The sequence below is a fragment of the Macrobrachium nipponense genome, chromosome 20, assembly GCF_015104395.2.
Source record: "Macrobrachium nipponense isolate FS-2020 chromosome 20, ASM1510439v2, whole genome shotgun sequence".
NCBI classification, from domain to species: domain Eukaryota; kingdom Metazoa; phylum Arthropoda; class Malacostraca; order Decapoda; family Palaemonidae; genus Macrobrachium; species Macrobrachium nipponense.
The window spans coordinates 33,175,087-33,196,062 of record NC_061089.1 but is presented as its reverse complement, the minus strand read 5'-3'; the positions used below and the strand labels follow the sequence as shown (position 1 = coordinate 33,196,062).

The 20,976-nt window shown below is 33.2% G+C and overlaps 1 protein-coding gene across 15 annotated transcripts in view; it reads left to right on the top strand.

Moving 5' to 3' along the window:
* Positions 1–20,976, top strand: part of LOC135224563 (protein phosphatase 1 regulatory subunit 12B-like) — a 237,150-nt gene that overhangs the window by 153,349 nt on the left and 62,825 nt on the right. For 7 of the 15 annotated variants that reach the window (XM_064263736.1, XM_064263727.1, XM_064263772.1 and 4 more), the window contains 7 exons: positions 2,956–3,306; positions 4,734–4,908; positions 5,926–6,105; positions 6,329–6,434; positions 7,875–7,993; positions 8,137–8,238; positions 16,480–16,533. In XM_064263736.1, coding sequence (XP_064119806.1) covers positions 2,956–3,306; positions 4,734–4,908; positions 5,926–6,105; positions 6,329–6,434; positions 7,875–7,993; positions 8,137–8,238; positions 16,480–16,533 — 1,087 coding nt within the window. The remainder of the gene's footprint in view (positions 1–2,955; positions 3,307–4,733; positions 4,909–5,925; positions 6,106–6,328; positions 6,435–7,874; positions 7,994–8,136; positions 8,239–16,479; positions 16,534–20,976) is intronic. The other 8 variants (XM_064263756.1, XM_064263799.1, XM_064263789.1 and 5 more) reach the window with 4 other exon arrangements.

The window sequence follows — 20,976 nt, the reverse complement described above, 5'->3', positions numbered from 1 at the left end:
TTACAAGTTTGGTGTGTGAAAATCCTGGTTATCAGAGGTTTAGCATTCAGTGGTATTCTGTGATGTATTGATTGATCAGCTTAGCTGTTGTCTTGGTTGCATCCCCTTGCATTTGACTGAAAAGTATTATTTTAGCTAATGAAAGTTGCATTAAGCTTTTTATGGTGAACTACTTAGCATTATGGAATTAATTTTGCAAATGTATGCAACCAGCTATGTGAGAGTCAGGATTTTTATCATTGGTATCATGTTAAAACTATCTTTTGTAACTGCCTATGTAAACATTCCTTTAAAGTTATGAAAGCAGAATGAATGGGACTCACTTAATTGGTGCAGTTATACATACTTAAATTAGGGTTAAAATAAAAAAAACTTGACTTTAACATCTGAAGTTACTACACTAATTTTGTATTTTCACCTGATATCTGTATCAGATTTGGCTTCATCATACCATTCGTTCGAAATGCTTGTGTCTCAGTGACTAAGGTAAACAGTCAAATGAGATTAAACTATGTTAATTTGACATTTTGAAATTGTTCAAAATGGATATTTAGAAAAAATTAGCGATATGATTTCTTGTATTTTGAGTTTTTCAGTACCATTTTGTTTTTAGCTCCCAGTTGGAAATTCAGTTACATATTCAATAAAGTTAACACATAATAGATGCAACCAATCTTCAATAAAATGTATATGCAGCTTTATATTTAAACCTAAGGTTAGGGATTAATTTTACCCTTAATGATGATTTAAGGAATTTCCACAGAATGCAGTGGTTCATGCTGTGCGTATTTTGTATGTAGTATGGTATATTTCTGTTCCAAGCATTTATAGTTTTTCATTACAGTTTGGTTAAAAGTTGTTTTTGCTTTCTCTTCAAGGAATACAGAGGGTTTTCAAGTTGATAGTCTGTTTATGTAATCTCTTACTGCCTTCTACATATCATTTCATTCTTGGCTCTCTTTGGGAGGTCATGCTAAATAGTATCCCTTAATAGTACTGCAGCTTTTTTTTTTTGAAACTCAATTTCAGTGCTTTTATGGCAGATTCTCAACCATTCTTTTTATCAAATACCCATCTTGGATGGATTACTTGATTGGCCCAGCAAACTATTTTAAGTAATTTGGTCTCAAACACTGTCAGAATTGTTTGGGCTTAGATCAAATATCTTCCTGGACTGATTTTTGATTTTGTATGTGGAGAGCACTTCCACATTTTCATCTTTGTAGTGTTGAATTTATTGCAGTTTTTCAGATTAGTGATCCACATAATTTATCAAATACCCATGTCACGTTTCATTGATCTAAGTTTTGTTTACTTTCACAGATATAACATTTGCCTTAGTTTTCATGAGCTTTGTCGACATTGTATTCAAGACTATCATTCTATTATGCCATGACTACTTCTGTACTCTTAACTATTATCCTCATCTCTGTACTCCACACTTTTATATGGAGGCTTTAAACTGGAAAAGCATCTGTTTGGCCCAGTCCTAGCTACTCTACCTGTAGTTTCCATCTCACTCTCCTGTTTTTGAAATGGTCAGACTAGAAGGAAAGGTAGTTGGTAAACGTCCTTTCTAGGTCTTGGCACTAAAAGGTAAATAAAAAAAAAATAAGCTTTATTTCCATAGAAGATTCATAATATTTGCTTTTCAATGCAGAACATTTTTTACAATAGTTGCTGCTTTTTTATCAGTGCAAAAGCACATCAGCAGTGTGTTTAGCTCCACTACTCACACTGCACCATTCACATCTATCTTTCAAATACTCTTGTATTAAGGATCGTTGCCTCTGCCTCTTTCACTCAAACTTTCTAGTATTTTCTAGGTCTTTCTGTTTCCCTTAATTCTTCTCAAAAAGGCCCAACTCTCACCAAGGATAGGGTGAAATCATATGACTCCTATTGTATGCTATTCTGCTCTCTCTCTCTTGCCGTATGAATGTTGCTGATGAAATGCCTGCTTTTTTATCTGCAAAAGCACATCAGCAGTGTGTTTAGCTCCACTACTCACACTGCACCATTCACATCTATCTTTTAAATAAAATACTCTTGTTCCTTGGATGTTAAGGATCGTTGCCTCTACTTCTTTCACTCAATCTTTCCAGTATTCTCTAGGTCTTTCTGTTTCCCTTAACTCTTCTCAAAGGCCCAACTCTCACCAAGGATAGGATGAAATCATTTGACTCCTATTGTATGCTATTCTGCTCTCTCTCTCTCGCCGTATGGAATGTTGCTTAAATGCCTATTATGAGGACATTAATAATTTGTAACGTCCTCAATATATTCTTCCAGTGAACCAGATCCTTGTGTAAAATTCTTACCAGGTTTCTCAAGCTTCCCACTTCTTCTTTTTAATACATCAAGTGCAGTAGTTATGGCTCTGAGAGGTTTATATCTTACTGATTCCATAGTAATTAATTTTTTTGTTTTGTTTTGTTTGATTGGTGATTTCATCCATGCTGTGTCCGTCGTTATTGTATTGTGTGTATCCCATGTATCCAGACACACACACATCAGGTTAACAGTTTGTAATTGAAGTTACAAATCATACTGAAGATATCATAAAAGTACAAGTAGGAAACTTCGTTATATTTTCTGTATGGTTAAGTACACCTTCAGTATTCTGTGAAGTTAGGTGTGACAGGTGTTATATGCCAGTGTAGAGGTATAGGTTGGAAATGTTCATATCTCATCTTTTGAAAATGATATGCTGACCTTTTTTTACCATAACATAGAAAAGGCCTAGAATTAGGTGTCTTACTTTGTAGCTTTTAAAGTAGATGTGCACATTTTGCTATTTTGTATGTGTTGCATTGTGTGTATGCTGGTAATGGTAGGACGTGGAATGTTTAAATTAAAAGGAAATATCTCAGATTTTCCCAATTTTGTAAGCTGGGCTTATTTATGACTGTATGGAAAATTCTGTATTTCTTTACCATTGCCAATTTCTTGCAGCAATGTGACCACCCTCACGACCAACGGGGGGCTGACCACTTCTATTCCCCCTCCTCCTAAAACAGCTCCAACCTTGACAATTCAAACAAAACTGCCTAATACTCCTTCTCCAACTTCCCCCACAGCTCCTTCTATACCTGCTGTATCACCTGTTTCAGTATCCTCAGCACCACAGACATATCCTTCACAAAATCCTCCTTCTCATAACCAGTTATCTCTAAACCTTTCACCACAGAATTACCCTCCCCAAAACCCCCAGCAGGGCTCTCCTGTGTCTCCAAATCCTCCTTCTGGACAGCCCCCTGCAGCATCCAAAATGACTCCAGGCAGTGTCATAAAGAATTTCTTCAAGTGCGTATGCCTGCAAAGCTGTGAGAATGATTGCTAATATATTAGATTTTTAAAGATGACTTTGACTTTTTAAACAGGACTTTATAACTAACTGGCATGATGTTTTGCTGAATCCCTTATTTAACTGACATTGCTTTTTGGCAAGATTTTTAGTTGAAAGTACGTTCATAGTCCATTGTGAATTTTGCTGGACTGGAGCATGTTTTTTCTCTTTTGTCTTTTATTCTGTAATTTCTTTGAAATAAAATTCTGATGGATGATGATGAGGCAGTTAAGTAATGCATCTCTTTTTGCAGATGGTTTGGTTACTAAGTTGTAATGTGATGTTTGGTTTGCGGAACTGAGGAAATTGTTTTCTTTGACAGTCTTAGTGAACTGTGCTAGATTTTTAGTCGACTGTCCTGATTTTTGTTACTTGACACTCAATCCATTTGTTGCAGTACTTCACTGCTATTTTTACATATGTTTAATCTTTTTCATTCCATGGTTTTTTCCTCTTGAGAATGGTACCAGTAAGGGTAACTTATCACCTTAAAGGCTTAACTTCCAAAAAGAATTACGGAAACGAATATTAAATGAATGGCTTAATCCAGCCTTGTCGAACCTTAACCCAGTCGACTTGTTGGGCTTATTTGTCATTTGTTTTGTTATGAAATTTGAAAGGGTTTTGCTTTGTCAGGAGTGTTCATGTGGACTCCTTTTATTGGTGAATATTGTTTTGACAACATTGTTGTCTTAACATACCCTCCTAGAGAGAAGCACTTTCATTATTAGTATTTATTGCCTTTTATGAGTAACAGATATTTTGAATAATGTAATTTTGTAGTAAATGCAAGGTTAAAATAATCAAGTTTTATTAATAGCTTAAATTTAAGCAGTTTTGATTTGGATTTGAATATTTTATCACAATGAAAATTACTATAAAAAATGGCACATTATAAAGTAATTGTGGTGCCTGCTCTTTGTATGGGTTCTTTAGTAATGCAAACTTGAAACAGTGAAATGCACGCATTTTTTTTTCTTTTTTATATATATATATATATATAAGTAACCTACATGTTAACCACATGAACATCAGTTCAAAACAAAATTTCTTTCTGTGTATTTTTTATTTATTTTATTTTTTTTATGTTCCTCACCTGACTGCCTTTGGTGGTTGATGCCTTGTGTGTGCTAACAAAATAGGTTAATTACCACACATAGAGTGAATTTTGTATATATAATTGAAATTTAAAAGTAAACAGGGAATCATGAGTGATTAACTTTGTTAAATTTTTTATATTCTCTGCTTGGTTATAGTAAAATTTGGTAGGGCTGTTTGATTGTATGGTATATTATGTGAAATATGATCAAGTTGGGAAGTGTGTGTGGTCATTAACCTTGGCGTCACTTTGGGCGGTGGGAGCACTGTATGACCTGATGTGTAGCCTGGTGCACTCGTCTAGGTCGTTTGTGCCGCCAAGTCGTGACGAGGAGAGTGAAACCCAGCGAAAGGCTCATGCAAAGATGGTGCGGTCAACGCGAAGGTCTACGCAGGGTGTAACTTTAGAAGATATTAAATCAGCCGAGCAGCTCATGAAAAATAAGCAGCAACAGGCATCTGTGAGTATTTGTTGTGTAACTGGATTAACCCTTATTTTTGGCAATATAAGTTTTAAGTTTGGATCAGCTCAAAATCAAAATCTTTATTTTGCATGTGATTTGTCATTTTGCTGCTTTTTGTGTAAAAAAAAATGGAAATAAAGCTAGCATTGCATTTAAGTTTACTGTGCTGCTTGACTGCTCTACCTTAGGCTTGTTGGTTTTAGTGTAGAAAATATGATCTGGTTTAAAGATTTATGTTGCTGTTTCAGTAATTATTAGTGTGTTAGAAAGTCTGAGGGAAGGGATTTCTATAAGTTTTTATGAAAATATACAGTTCAGGGAAAGGAAAATTCATTTAAAATAAGAAAAAGTCTGTCAGGTGGAGTTCAGAAAATAAAAAATATTTATCAAGTAGATACACTTCAGCAGAGGAGAGAGTGATTACCGAGTTTACCTGTTTAAAGATCAAAGGATTATAAAGGTTTTCATATTTTATCAGTTAAAGAGCCATAGTATTAGGATTTTGGTTTTGTCCTTTTGTGGTAGCCAATATGTTAATTTGGATTGCTGAAAGTCTGCAACATTCATTTCCCATTTTTTATTCATTTGCTTATATGTATTCCGAATTGACTTGATTTGATCTTGTATACAATTTACATAATGAGAGTGTTCAACCTACTGCATGAGCCTAAGCCTAAGTGTGACAACTTTTTTCATGTAGGCATTTTAATTAGTAAAATTGTTCCACTTATTTTGCCTTTGCCTCATCCTTGAAATCATCTAGAGTTTTGTCCTGTAGATTTAAAATGTTACTATAATGAATTTAGGGTTAATGTAGAAAGATTTTTTATTTTTGCCTCAGAATAGCTTCTCAACTAGATTTTGTTCCCCTAATAATATGTAATATTCTGTCCAGCAAACATAGAATCAGACACTAATCATTTTTGCTGTTGTTATGATACTGGCCTGGGAACATAAAGTATTAATTTTAATACATTCATAATTAAGGGTTTCTTTTATACACTCCATATTCAGACATCTAGTCCAGAGTCAAGAGAGTCCTCAGCGTCGACAGTTTCCATGTCAGTCCCACAAGGCTCTACCACCACGACAACTACCCCATCGTCACCAAAGCCAGCATCTCCTACAAAATCTGAAGATGAAGAAAGGCGTCCATCCTGGAGATTGAAAGTAGATGATGCTGATAAAACCAAGGTAAATATTATCTTTAGGTGCATTCATTATTGTAAGTTTTTTTTATTGAGTGATGAATTTTTCATTTACTTTGATACTGTACAATAATTTTTATGTATATATTTATGAATTTGTAATTTGGCAGAAAGGTTAACCTTACTCTTTTTTTTTAAAAAAAAACCTCAGTAATCTGGTGAAACTATTTTCTTGAACCAACCAGCCAACTGAATTTATATTTTTGCAGTTTTGCCTTGAGAATGTGCGATCAAAAGACAAACAGGAAGATAATGATTCTGATACGCAAACTGTAACAGTTCAGCTGCGAAAAAAAAACACAGAGGACAAGGGTGGTAAGCATGTTTTTAGTTATAAAATATATAAGATATATTCACTGGTAGAATAGATGGATTTAATCAATTATTTATTGTAGTATGGTTCAACTACTTAATGATAAGCATCTTGCTTTCCTAAAAGTGTAAATTGAACCATGTAGGATGGAACATAATTCTTAATTCTAGTAATAACAAGTTAAAACGTGGTCCCGAGATCATTGTCTGCCTCACCTTCACGTGATACATCCCTGATTGATTACATATAAACCTGAACTCATGGTAGAATAGTGCTGAGACAAGACAAAATACAGGTGGCATGCTTGTCAAGATGAAATGGCTTAAGGTGTGATAGAAGTGAGACTAATAAGTGAAAGAATGTGAACATTGAGATGACCTTAGAAAAAAAAGGTAATGCATGTGTTTTCAGTATACCCAGCTTAATCAGGAAGACTAAAAGGAAAAAAGGAGGTTTTGAGGGTTTTATCTGTAGACAAAGCTCTGGAGAAAGAAAACAGGAAGGGGAAGTCCAGGATTGAAATTGGTGAAATTGTTTAGGGAAGTGGTGACATACAAGAAAGAAGCTGAAAGACATGTAAGGTATTATGATGAAACTTATAGGCCATCAATAGAAAGATTGCTCTGCCATATGGGGGAAAGCTTACCAAGTGCAACACAGAATGCTGTAAGCTAATTTAATTGGGAGCATAGAAAGTGAGAAAAGATCCTATCAGAAGAATAAAGTAAAAAAAGATGGAGTATCAAGAAATAGGGACAACAGATTTACCATTAAAGAATAGTCAATAGTTACTGCAGAAAGGAGGAATAACCAAAGAAAGCAATGGTGATATGCAAGAAGATGGTTGGAGGAAAGGTTATAGAAAAGAGAGGCTAGATGTACAAAAAGGAGTTTGAGAGAACAGCTTTAATCTATGATAGGGAAGAGGATAAATGGAAAAGAGAAGTGTGGATAAAGGCAGGTGACTAGGGCAGAAGTGGAATTAGGAGAGATGAAATAAACTCAGCACAGAAAAAGGGAAAGAAGGTATTCTAAAGTGACTTAATAAACCGGACCCCCATTAATCCGGATATGGGCTAAGATAACACCGGAGAGAGTCGGCCGATTTAATTGAAATACTTATGTTTGCCCACGATTTAAGATACTGTTCCTCCATTTGTTGCATACCTTTCTCCTTTTTATTGACCAAAGGTAAATAGTTTTTATATACAGTTCTGTATTTATACTGTACTAAACTAAAATGCTTTTAACTTGTAAATGATTTAACTTGTTTTAAATGATTTGGAACATCCACTGATGATTGCCTTGAATGTTGAGTACAATTTTGAATAACTGTTAGTAAAAGTTGCTTACTAAATGAGAGTAGTGTCAGCTAAACAAGGTGGACACTAAATTTCACTTTTTTGTGACAATTTTCTCATATTTGAAACTTCTCTTTTTAGATGAAGACCAGAAAGATAATGAGCGAAACTCACAAACGCGAGAAGGTACCCAGGCAGCAATACAGCGACGGAAAAAACCAAAAAGGCGATCAACTGGTCGGGTTCAGGTCAATATGGATGTAAGTACTGTACACAAAAGTTCACCACTGTTATGCTGCTTTAGACACCTTAGTATTTTTAATATGTTGAAGCTAATTGCTTTTTATATGAAATTTAATTATTAACTTTGTGTTAAAAATGTGTCCACCATCTTGAAACTCAGGAAATTGACCCTGAGAAGAGAGCTCAGCGTTTAGCAGAACAGCAGCAGCAGCAACAGCAGGATGACAACAGGAGTGATGATGGCGAGGAGGAAGATGATTCGGTGAGTGTTCTTTTTCTGCCATATTATTTATTTGCTCTTTTGGTTTTGCTCCTCTACCTTTATTTTTCATTTTTCTGTAGTCTGCTTAATGTGCTTAGATAGTTTATTGGAAAAGATTTTTATTGTTTATTTTTAAGTTGCCATGTTTCTTTAAAGCTTTGTATTATGGTTAGATACTCTTTAGGTTTAGTATGTTTAATTGCGCTGAAATAACCAGTACCATAGATGTTTTCTTCATTCATTCATTTATGTTTGCATAAAAATCCTCCAGTGCCAAATTATGTAAAAAAATAACTGTCATATTTTGGGTGGTGCAGCTTCATTGTTGAGTGGCATAACAGTTCTACAAAATTTTAGTTCAGAAACTCTTGGTTGCTTACTGAACTGCTCTATCTTCTCTGATAATTTAGTTGGCAAAATAAATTACTGCAACACTGTAGAACTTTAAAAGAATATTTTATGGATTTAAAGATATCTTTTTGTTATTCTGTTTTCTGTTGGAAGGATTCAGACTTAATATGTTAATTTTCCTTATTTTTATTGTCCACTCCTTGAGCTTTTATGTAGTTGCATACTGTATAGTACTGTATTGAGTTAATGACTTATATATTTTGGAATTCTGTGAGTGTTCTGTAGTTGCATGATGGTGATATTATAATGAAGATAATGTTTTGATACTCTTGACAAACAAAATAGTTGTGAGAAAAGAGTGGTCCCTAACTGCTCACCCTCTATGAAGAATAAAGGAAATAATTAAGAACTGTGAGAGATGGATGTGTTGAGAAATGTCCACAGTTTGGTGAAAGGAAATATGTACTATTTGATGAGAACGAGGGGTTATCAGATTCCTAATGGCACTTAGAGAAGAGAGATAGAGAAAGAGAGCCATTTTATTGTTTAGCAAAAGATGATCTGGAAAAAGCATGAGGTCATGGCACAAGGAAAGTCTCGGGAACATTGCACTAGTTGACCAGCAGGCAATGCAGATTTGATTGGCTAAGAGTATCTGCAACTACCCACCAGTTGATCTAGGATGAATGTTGGAGCAAATTGGGATGGATGCACCTCGTATAAAATGGAAATGAAAGGGGAAAGAGAACTACTAAATGTTGATTGTGGGATCCCATTGGTCCTCAGTTGGATTGCAATGGTTTTCTTCCTTTTTGTTTTAATATTTTGTTTTGGACTTTTCCTACCTTCTGTTTGATTGCTAGTTCTCATCTCGTGGTAGAACAATCAATTTACGTACGTGAATTTTAGGCATTTAACAGTAGTGGAATTCAGATAAAGATAAATGATTTTGTTAACTTGAAGGTAAAGTCAGATAATTTGTTAACTTGATGGATTATGAAGTACCGTATGGTAATTTGTGTTTGTTTTTGGCATTTGTCACTATGTTATTCATTGGCATACTGTATGTACTAGCATAATATTCGACTCTATTTTTTACTGCATATATCTAATAGGATTTTATCCTATATCCCATGTAATGTTAGAGTTTGATTCTGGCAGTATGCCTAGGCTATGTTTCTATGTATCTGGAATCAGAACATGATAGTAGACTAGTCTAAGATTCTGACATCTAAAATTTGATTGAAAATAAGAAGCTAAAAGCTTACAATATGCCTATGAAATGTATGAAAAATCTTTGTGTACTCATTTCAAATAATTAGAATTAACTATAATAAACAAAAGGAGGATCATGTCTAGATTAGTGAACCCATCAATTTTCAAGACAATATTTTACCCTTTTGGCACATTTGTATGATGGCAGTTTAGTTAACTTTCCTTTTTCTTCCTCTAACCACGAACACACTTTTCTGATATGCCATATTTATTAGCAGCTTGCAAATTGTTGCTTGCTTCAGCAAAAGCAATGATCACTTGCAGTTTAAATTTAGCAGTAAATTTCCTGCATGTATCTGACAACATACTGAAGGGTATTGAATAAAAAATATTTTGAAAACTTTGGATATAAGAAACAGTAATAGGATAATAGTTAAAAGAATATACCTAATTGGGTGGAGGAAGATTAAAGAATAGAAATGAATGGTTATTATACTGTTAGCTAGTTTTAGTGGTTGAAGAGATTGAATTATAGAAATTATAACTACACTGTTCGCTAGTTACAGTGGTTGCTTGGTAAGCTTTCGGTAGTTATGACAAAACGGTTGTAAACAAAAGAGGTTGGAAGTTTTTTATTCCTTTTTGGGATCATGTCAAGATTAATGAACCCTGTATTTTTCCAAGACAATACTATTATACCACTTTGATTTATATATATATATTATATATATATATATATATATATATATATATATATATATATATATCTATATATATCTATATATATATATATATCTATATAGATATATAGATATATAGATATATATATATAGATATATATATATATATATATATATATATATATATATATATATATATATATATATATATATATATAGATATATATATATAGATATATAGATATAGATATAGATATATATATCTTATATATATATATATATATATATATATATATATATTATACATTTATATATAAATCAAAGTGGTTTAATATTGTCTTGGAAAAATACGGGGTTTATTAATCTTGACATGATCCCAAAAGGAATAAAAAACTTCCAACCTCTTTTGTTTACTATCATTTTGTCATAAGTACCAAAAGCTTACCAAGCAACCACTGTAATTAGCGAACAGTGTAGTTATAATTTCTATAATTTATTCTCTTCAACCACTAAAACTAGTGAACAGTATAATAACCATTCATTTCTATTCTTTAATCTTCCTCCACCCAATTAGGTATATTCTTTTAACTATTACCCTATTACCGTTTCTTATATCAAAAGTTTTCAAAATATTTTTTATTCAATACCCTTCAGATACATGCAGGAAATTTAATGCTAAATTTAAACTGCAAGTGATCATTGCTTTTGCTGAAGCAAGCAACAATTTGCAAGCTGCTAATAAAATGGCATATCAGAAGAGTGTTCGTGGTTAGAGGAAGAAAAAGGAAAGCTTAACTAAAATGGCATCGCACAAATGTGCCAATTGTGGAAAGAGCTGTAAGTGGCCACACCTGGAAAAAAAAATTAAAGAATGAGCTACCAACAATTGGAATGCAGGATGCAGTTCATCACCGGGAGCTATAAGAATTGTTGCCTTGAAGGAAGCTAACAATCTTGGATTACCTGAATTTGTTGCTATTGCAGGCTAGTGCTTCTGGTTCATGTAAAGAATTGTTGTGGTTCTTAGAAAACAAACTAAAATTGCACAAAGGTTACCCAAGGAACGGGAAGAAAAGATAATAGGATTTCAGAGATTTGTCATTGCTCTTCGTAAGAAATATAAATACAATCTGAGTAATGTAGTAAATATAGATGTAACTCCAGTGACTTCACTTGTCAGGAAATCCAAAGCCTACGGTAGGCTTGGCCTTGTCCCAGAACTTTACACTATTCTAATATGCAAACAACATAACAATAACAAAAGATTCTCACACAAGTAAAACAACATTTGTATTTACATATATTGTCTTTATTCTACAAAAAAAAAAAAAAAAAGGTCATCAACTCCTGTGGAAGGAAATGCTACCATGTTGACTACCATTGCTGGAAAATTCAAAGCCTAGGCTAAACCTAGCCCAAAAATCTTGCACTTTTCCTAAACTATACCTTGTGTAATGTTTGACAACAAAATTTAAGGTCATAAAATTGGTCTTTAAATATTGAACATTACACGAGTATGTATATACGCTAGTTGTAATTTTGATTGATAGGGTGAAGAGCATGCTCTTGTTTCTGGAAATGTGAAAAACTTTCCAAGTACTTAAACATGTATGTTATAAGACTTGTATTAGTTGTCTACTTAGATTTAAAAGTTATTTTCTTGATAATACAATTAAATATGACTGTTCTTTGTTGCTATTATTATTATTATTATTATTATTATTATTATTATTATTATTATTATTATTATTATTATTATTATTATTATTATTATTCAGAATTAAAGAAGGCTGCACTATTAAATTTTTAGGTATGTAGGATTTTCCTGAAGAATGTGAAAATTGCAGAAAGGTAAAGTGTACTGTAGCACCTTCTGTTGTATTCAGTTTAAGGTCACTCTGATTGTTGCCCACAGAGAGAGTGGATATAAAGGGGGACTTTGTGGCTTACTGTTGTTTTTATACAACAAAAGTATAGATTTTGTATAAACAAAATGTTATAAAAGATTTTTTGTTAAATTACATTACAAACAATGATTACCTCTTATTATGATTTTATATTGTTAGAAATTTTTATTTTGTCAGTGAGTTAGGATTCATTATAAGTATTAATATGCTTTATGATTTAATAAGTTAGATTATAATTATCAGTATCATTATGGGTTATAAAGTTTTTGCCCTCTCCTGCTGCTTGACATGCTGCCAGTTGGTTGACACTCATGCTGCCTACACTGTTGAACTCGGGTGGCACAGGTGGTGAAGAGTTGGATGCAGGTGGTGCTCTAGAAGCTTACAAATAGCTTTAGTGTCTCTTAACATTTTCAAACAGTATGAAGGGCACTTTGTTTTTGGGCATAAATATTATAGTGGCTTTTTATGTTATATATTTAGTGTTTAGCTTACAAAGTACGTACAGTACTACTTTGCTAAAGGAATTTACGAATGAAAGAGTAGTGCTGTGTATTGTATAAATGAAGTTCAATCATTTAACATACCTGGATCCTTTACTAAGCACTCATGAGGAGATAGTTTTCTTGCAGAATTATGTTTATTTATGTTATGTGAATCGTTGTTTGGCTTTATTACCCATCAAATGCAAGAAAGCAATTAAAATAGCGTATGAAACAACTGAGTCTCACATTTAGACTAATCTAGAGCAAACCTATCGAGTAAAACTTGCAAAATGTCAAAGAGAATGGTGACTAAGTTGGAGGAAGTCAAAAGAAAAGGGTTGAAATTGAGAGGCTTAAAAATGTCAACTGGGGTAACACCTGTTTGGATAACCACTATTACTGTATGGCTTACATTGTATACAGTAGTGTGGGACACTTATATTGGTGCCCTCAAATTGGGAATTCCGTTATTAATTGAAATTTTAGGAGCTTGTAGTGTTGAGTTTGTATAATGTGGAAGTACTGTTAATAGAAATTTTTTGCCTAATGTTATGTGCAAATTGTGTAAATTATTTTTACCAAAGCTAATAAAAAGCCTTTGCAATTGACTAGTTACATTTTTTTATGTTAGATTTTTGTGTAAATATAAAAAAATCACAATGCACAAATTATATTTATAGATCTTTGAATTATAACTGGCTGAACAAAAGGAAAAATGTAACTCAGTATTGCTGTCTATTTTTTTCCTTAATAGGGAGAATGATTACTGGCTTTGCAGTCTCATAAGAAAATATTGGCTGTCTGCCCAAGGAGTTCCAGGTCCTCTAGTGTTGTTGTTGAGTGAAAAAATTTCCATGACCATTTATAGTTCAGTATGAAAGTGTAAATTAAGCTGTAAAAAATAGTTAAGGTAATGTTTTCTGGAAATAATTGAAGATGGAAACTAATAATCCTTTTGATAGTTATTTTTTGGGATGCAAATGTGGAATGTTCCTTAATAATTATAAATTATTATTGGTTTGCAATGCTCTTGCATTTATCTTGAATACATGAACATAGAAAAATTGGTTTTGCTGAATTTTTTCAAACTCAAGCATATACTACATACCATTAAGACTACTAAAAGAGGTTAATTCATACTCAGTATAATGATTGTTTTTTATACAATGTATACATATGTTTTGTAATCAATTGTGCTCGAAACATTCTTTTAAAAAATAAAAGGTCATGCATGCATTTGTTAGCAAGCCACCATAATAGAATGTTCTTAATAGAAACAGAGAATATATAAGAGAAGATAAATACAGCTGATAAAGTTTTAAGTAAATAAAATGTTGAGTTTATTGCCAAACAAGGAAATTCTCACTATTCGGCCAAGTAAGAACCTTTGCATGCTGGCATTCTCACATTTTTTTTATTTTTGTAAGGTAAATAAAGCTTTAAAAATGGTATATACATTTTTGACAAACTTAAGCTTACTAGTGCGAGTTCATTACTGAAGTACACAATTTACTTAATTACAATGTAGAACATGTAATAAGTTAAGCAGCCATGATGTCATCATTAGATAGGTCATATTTTAGTCCATTGAAATCCATTGTGTTTTATCCTTCCTCATGTAGGCATTAAGGAAAATGAAAGTTGTTGATACATTGGCTTTGGCCAGATAAAAAATACACCCATTCATGTAAGTGATTTTCATTTAAACTGAAATCCATCTTTAGTAAATGGCAGGCTTTGTGGAATAATGAATCTAATAAAAATCAAAGCAGAATAAATTGGTGCTGAATTATGATACTCTTCATCCTAACAAGAAAACTACATTTATGTTATTGTATCTCATCTTCAGATGGTCAGACTCATTTAACCCAAGATATTTGATGAATAACCTCCATAATCCAATCCCAGAAAAAAACCTGTAATTATACATGTATAATGTGATTGTCCAGGTTATGACCAAGAGGGTATATCAAATATTTAAAACACAATCTTGAAGGAAATTTTTTCAGTCGTCAACATCTCTATGTAATGTATCCAATACGTACATTGTTAGACTTTTAAGTTTCCAATATAAAAATATTAAACTATTTATTATTAATGATGACAGTATACATATGTAATGGTAATTACTGTCTTGACAGCTACCTATCAGCAATGCTGCTGATGGATGTAATGACGAAGTATGGCAAGTAAGAAAATTGAGTATTTGCCAAGAGGGTTGTGTGCTTTTTCCCCAGACATTAGCTTCAAAGGGAGTAAATATGGGTCAGCATGATTGATGTGTGTCAGGATTTAGAAGACTTACTATCTCCTGTAAAGATATGCAGTTCTTTGAGAGCTTCTAAGTTGTGTAGAATCAGATTGTTTGGTACTTGACAGATAGTGGTAGCTCTCCTTGTTAAGTTCAACTAAGCCAGGATCATATTTTTAATGGAGGAATAATTTTTTAATCTTGTTATTGTTAATAAGTATGTTACAGCACTCAGATGTTTTTGGTACAAAGGATGTTAAATTGGACTAAATCTAACTTACTGTAATTAATAGATAAAAATATGTGAAAGGTAAAAGTAGAATAAAATAAAGCTACATTTCCTTGTAATTTGTAATGTTGAAAGCGTAGTGTTGTAGTAAAGGATCAGTTCCTGTGATGCTATATAACATCAGCATTAAAACAGTTTTATGGTGCAAACCCCAAAATTTTATCAATTATATATTAGCAAATAGTACACTGGTGAAGATTGGATGAAAATCTCATAAGCAAATTTGGCCAAAATTTCTTTGTTTTCAATCTGTCCAGATAAATTGTGTAGGTTTCATGAAGCTGTAATTAAGGAGGTATTATGAACATTTCTTTTAGAATGACATAGGCAATACTATGGTGGTATTGGTTATAAGCATAATTGTATATGGTCACACAGGGTTTGTATTTAAACTGTAATAGCAACTCTTCAAATTAGGTGCCCAGGTTCACCTGTAGTCTTGTTATTTGTTCTCTTCTTATTATGTGACTTACTTGCCTCTGTAATATATAGTTAGTATCTGTATATTTTTTATTATTTAGCTTTCATATTAGTGTATCTCTCTCTCTCTCTCTCTCTCTCTCTCTCTCTCTCTCTCTCTCTCTCTCTCTCTCTCTCTCTCTCTCTCTCTCTCTCTCTCTCTGGGTTATATTTAATTTATAGTATTCTGTTTATTTTTCTAGGTCAGCCTTGTAATGTGTTTACCTTATATTTTCTCTAGTTTATAAAACTCAATAAGTCATTTGATTGTGGCTGGTTTTCCTGAATTTTGTACAGTTTTTGAAATTTTATTTTAGAATGTGTTTACCTATCACTTTTAAGGGTCCCTATTAGTCTTATTTGATTTATTTTTGTTTATCACTTTTAAGTGTCCCTAATAGTATTATTTGATTTATTTCATGTGTAATATACTGTGATCATAATTTGAAACTTTATTTCACTGTCCATGTACTCTCTCTCTCTCTCTCTCTCTCTCTCTCTCTCTCTCTCTCTTCTCTCTCTCTCTCTCTCTCTCTCTCTCTCTCTCTCTGTCTCCTTACAGTTTTTGTAATTCTGAGTGAAATTTTATTCTGTTTATTTTCAGGTAAGTGTTCTGCCACATAATGTTGTGTCTGGTCGCTGCCTATTGTTGCAAGAGGTAAGAACAGATGTATGTTGCTAAATGCATTTTTTGTGTGTAGCTTCGTCTTGTGCTGAATAGTTCCTAGTGTTTCTCAGTCTATTTGCTGTATGTTGTCTATTTGTTGCATCTCTTTCTTTAGAGAGTAGTTTCCATTGACAAAGTTTTAGACTAGTTTAGATTTTATTGTGAATGACACAGTTTTTGAAAATGAAAGTTTTGATATGTTTGTTTCATCATATTTCCATCTTTTCTTCACTTAATGATGGTATTTTTAAATATTTAAAGATTTTTGTGTGTGTGTGTGTGTGAAGGTTCTACAGTTGTAAGATGTTAAAGGTAACTACCGTATATTTCGGCGTATAAGTCGACCGGAAGATAAGTCGACCCCCCAATTCTGAGTAAATTTTTATGAATTTAACTAATATCGGGTATATTAGTCGACCTATAAAATGTGAGGCCAACCGTAGGCTCAAAATAAGCAGCAGTGTAAAACGTATCATATAAAATAACCTGAATGTTATTACGGTACATATGTTGCTCTACTTACCATGAGAAATACAGGTAATATACTCGGTATATTAACAAATCTGTGTAATATATAAAAGATGAATTTGGCAAATATGATTAGAAATGACGAAACGAAAGATACGTTACTCGAGTGTAATGTAAACAAACAAAGCGCTAACTAACGCTGCATAAGAGCCTACGTATATATGTATGTACAAACTGCCACTCAAGTTAATGTTTTGATTGGGTTGTTAAAACGACGTGCCGGTATTTTATTATTATGTAGGAATATTCCTTGACCATTGGTTCTTCTATGGCATAAACTGGCTCATTTGAGTGAAAACGAACCTGCAGTTGATTCACCAGATTCAAACTGGGATCCTTATGATGAAACCGTGAATGATAATTTGTCTGATGAATTGTTTAATGCAAGTGACGATGACTCGAGTAATTTTGAAGGATTTTAAATACATATTTACTATTAAATAATTTTTTTTTATTTTATTTAAAGTGATAAATAAAGATTTCACACCATAAATGTTTTTGAACAATACCCCGGTAAATACAAAACTGTCAGTGTGAACGCATCCTTCTCAAATAGCTACGCAATGTTTACACTTGCTGTGCGATTGGGGTTTCTTCAAGTTACTTTGATGTGTTTCATTTTATTTAAGGTAATGGATGTTCTAATGTATTATTATTGTCGTATTACAGTGTGAAATATTTTGATACTGATATATACATACATAGTTACCTCAACAAGGCTGTCATTGTTATTAGCCAACTGTAAAGCCTGGATTCCTGTACCGATATGCCAAAATAATAAAGATTAACTTTTTGTTACCGTTAGATAAGTCGACCCCCTAATTTTGTCATGATTTTTTGGGGCTAAAGGGTCGACTTATACGCCGAAATATACGGTATACCTCTCCTCTGCAAATTTCCTTTGTTCCAAAGTATGGTAGTTCTTCCCTTTTGTTCATGGAGGCATTTTGGAAAACATGTTCAAGTTCCTGTTGTTATAATTAAAGATATAAAAACGTACACACAACTTGATCTTTTAACCAATGAGTATGTTGTTTGGTGATTTATGTGATAAAATTAAAAATCAGATATTGAAAATTGACAAGAGGAAAAGAGAGAGAATTATCATTTTAGGTGATATGCCCGAAATACGGATTGGAATGAAATATAAAAAAGTTGTATATGGTACCTGAATAAGAAGAAGAATAAGTAGAATTTTTTTCAGTGGAATTAGGGTGATTGGAATTGAAAGAGGTAAGTAAAATGACGTGAATATTTACATCTCAGAGGAGATACAGGGCAAAAGGGTAGTGTAAAAGGTTGCATTGTTCCATATTCTCAAGAAGGTGATCTTGAACAAAATATAATAATCTCAAAAGTTGTAAAAGTTGAAACCAAATTGGATTTACATTGGATCCCCCGCATTCGCGTTCTCCCAATTCGTGGACTCACGCATTCGCTGATTTCTCTCGGGAACGTTTCCCCACATTATTTGCGGAAAATTACCATATTCGCGGTATTTTTCTATGAGAAATGTCCACAAATTCTTTTTTTTATCATAAAATGTACTTTTTGTGATATAGAAATTTTTAGTAGGTTCTTCTTGAGTTTTAACTAACAAAATACGTAGGCTGTTTTCAGCATTTTTATAGGGGCTCTAACTATTCAATGGGGGGGGGGGGGGGGTGTTGTCTGGTACACATCCCCCGCGAATCAAGGGGGGTGTGGGCACCACTTTACTTTGATTGCATTATTAATATATTATTATTATTATTATTATTATTATTATTATTATTAGGGAGGAGACCTTCTCTGAGGTCAGTAGCATTGAAAATAATAGCTGTTTCTGCTGCATTTGTTTGGTATTGGGTCTTCTTGATTCGTTTTACAATCTCATCAGTGTGTAGAGGGTATATCAAGTTTTCTATTAATATATTATTATTGTCATCGTTTTTATTATTACTGAATCCATGAATTAAACTTACAAAAGAGCGGGTTGCCTGTATACAAGGAAATGCAAAAAGATAAAAGTTTTAGAAATGGAAAAATACATATATAGCAGAAAAGAGAAACGACTATAAGTAAAGTTAATTACGAAATGAATAAAAGGTGGAAGAAAAATATTGTGCTTGTGGGTATTCTAAACTCAGGAAACTAAAACTTAAGATTGAAAACCATTGATCTGAGTTAGGCTGAGGCACACTTCCAAGTTTAAGAGCAGCGGATCTCTTGTCACCAACGGACACGATATAACAGCTAGGAATAATCACACATACTCTCAGCTGTAAGGTAAACTAAGTAACTGAACAGAGGGGATGTCGAATGCATATAGTGATTCCATGAATAATTTATTCATTTTCTTAATAATTGAATTCACAATCTTTGACACTTGTCACTGTCAACAAGAAGAGAAATGTCAGTGATATTCAATCTCTCTCTCTCTCTCTCTCTCTCTCTCTCTCTCTCTCTCTCTCTCTCTCTCTCTCTCTCTCTCTCTCTCTCTCTCTCTGAAACTGTTTGGATCAAATTTATTATTACTTGGTTCATTTGATGCATATTTGCATGGTTTTAGTCTAATATAAAACAAGGTTCAGGTAATAGTGTGATCCATTTTGAATGATTGCATATTTTTAAATATTTACATTAATCTTCGGTACAGTGGGAACATACTTGTGTCCAGCTGATTTTTCACGGGAACTCCGCAGCGAATAAATCTTGTATGTCACTAACGGCCGAGCTTTTTCTGACGTCACAGTGTATTTTAGTCGCCCTCCCCTGCCTCTTGCAGTTAATTTATGAGGTAAAGTTTACTGATTATAACCTATCAAAATAGGTCGTATGACTCGGTGTCATTTGGTGGTGAATGGTTATTTTCTCGTGTTATTTTGAAATCTAAAGTAGAAGTTACAGATATAAACATATCACTTTTGGGTAGACTTATTATTTGGAAGATTTATATTACTCCTGAGATAAGTTAATATTGTTGAGATTTATAATTGTATTTGTGATATTTCCACATTTCTTTGGAAAGATTTTGAATGTTAAAGATCGGTGTTTTCTCGGTAATGTACTGCAATCTGTCATTTTCGATATTAGTACATGGTGGCCTAATATTTTCTGAGGACTTAAATTCATCAATAGTGTTTTGTAAAAGTTTAATCTCTTCAACAAATCATGTTTGCTTTGAATGTTATATGACATCATATATTTGGATAGAATAGGTTTATATTCATTCAATTTGTATTTGCTTTATTGTATTTTATACTGTGATTTATTTTCATTATTTTCTTAAGTGTCCTTGGAATAGCTTGTTGAAATTTTTATTTTAGGTTTAAAACACAGTTGATGCTCATACAAATTAGGTATGGTAAAATCAGCATATTTTTATTTATTTTTGTGTCAAGGTTAGAGAATTTCCAACTATCCTGTTGCCCTTTAGTTGCTGGAGATATTTTGGGCAGTCTTCTCGTTTTCTGCTATATGCTGCTCTCTTAATTATTGCATCAGTCGTAAAGAAAAAAGTGACTACAATATTTTTCACCTGTCCTGCCATTGTCGTCGTGGTTAGTCTATATTTATCTTCGCTGTGGGAGATAAATCTAAGAAGAAAGTGCTTCGGAAATACACCTTGTGAGCTGCTGCTGCCTCCGTAATTCCCTTTTGCTGGCGTAATAATCACGGTTATTAATAGAATTAGCAGTTATTGATATAGGTAGGAGAGAAGGGGGCGGATCTTGGCTGCTGCTGTGATGTAGAGGAAAGCTGATGGGAGGAGAGAGGGAGCTGGGGTTGGGGGAGGGTGGGGTTTGGGAGGTTAAGGGTGCCACACGTAGGCGTGTCTTGGCACGGAGTGCTGAGGCTACCGACTGGCACTGATGCTCCCACGCTCAAGGTGCTTCGTAGGGCCATCTCTCGGCACCTTTTCCT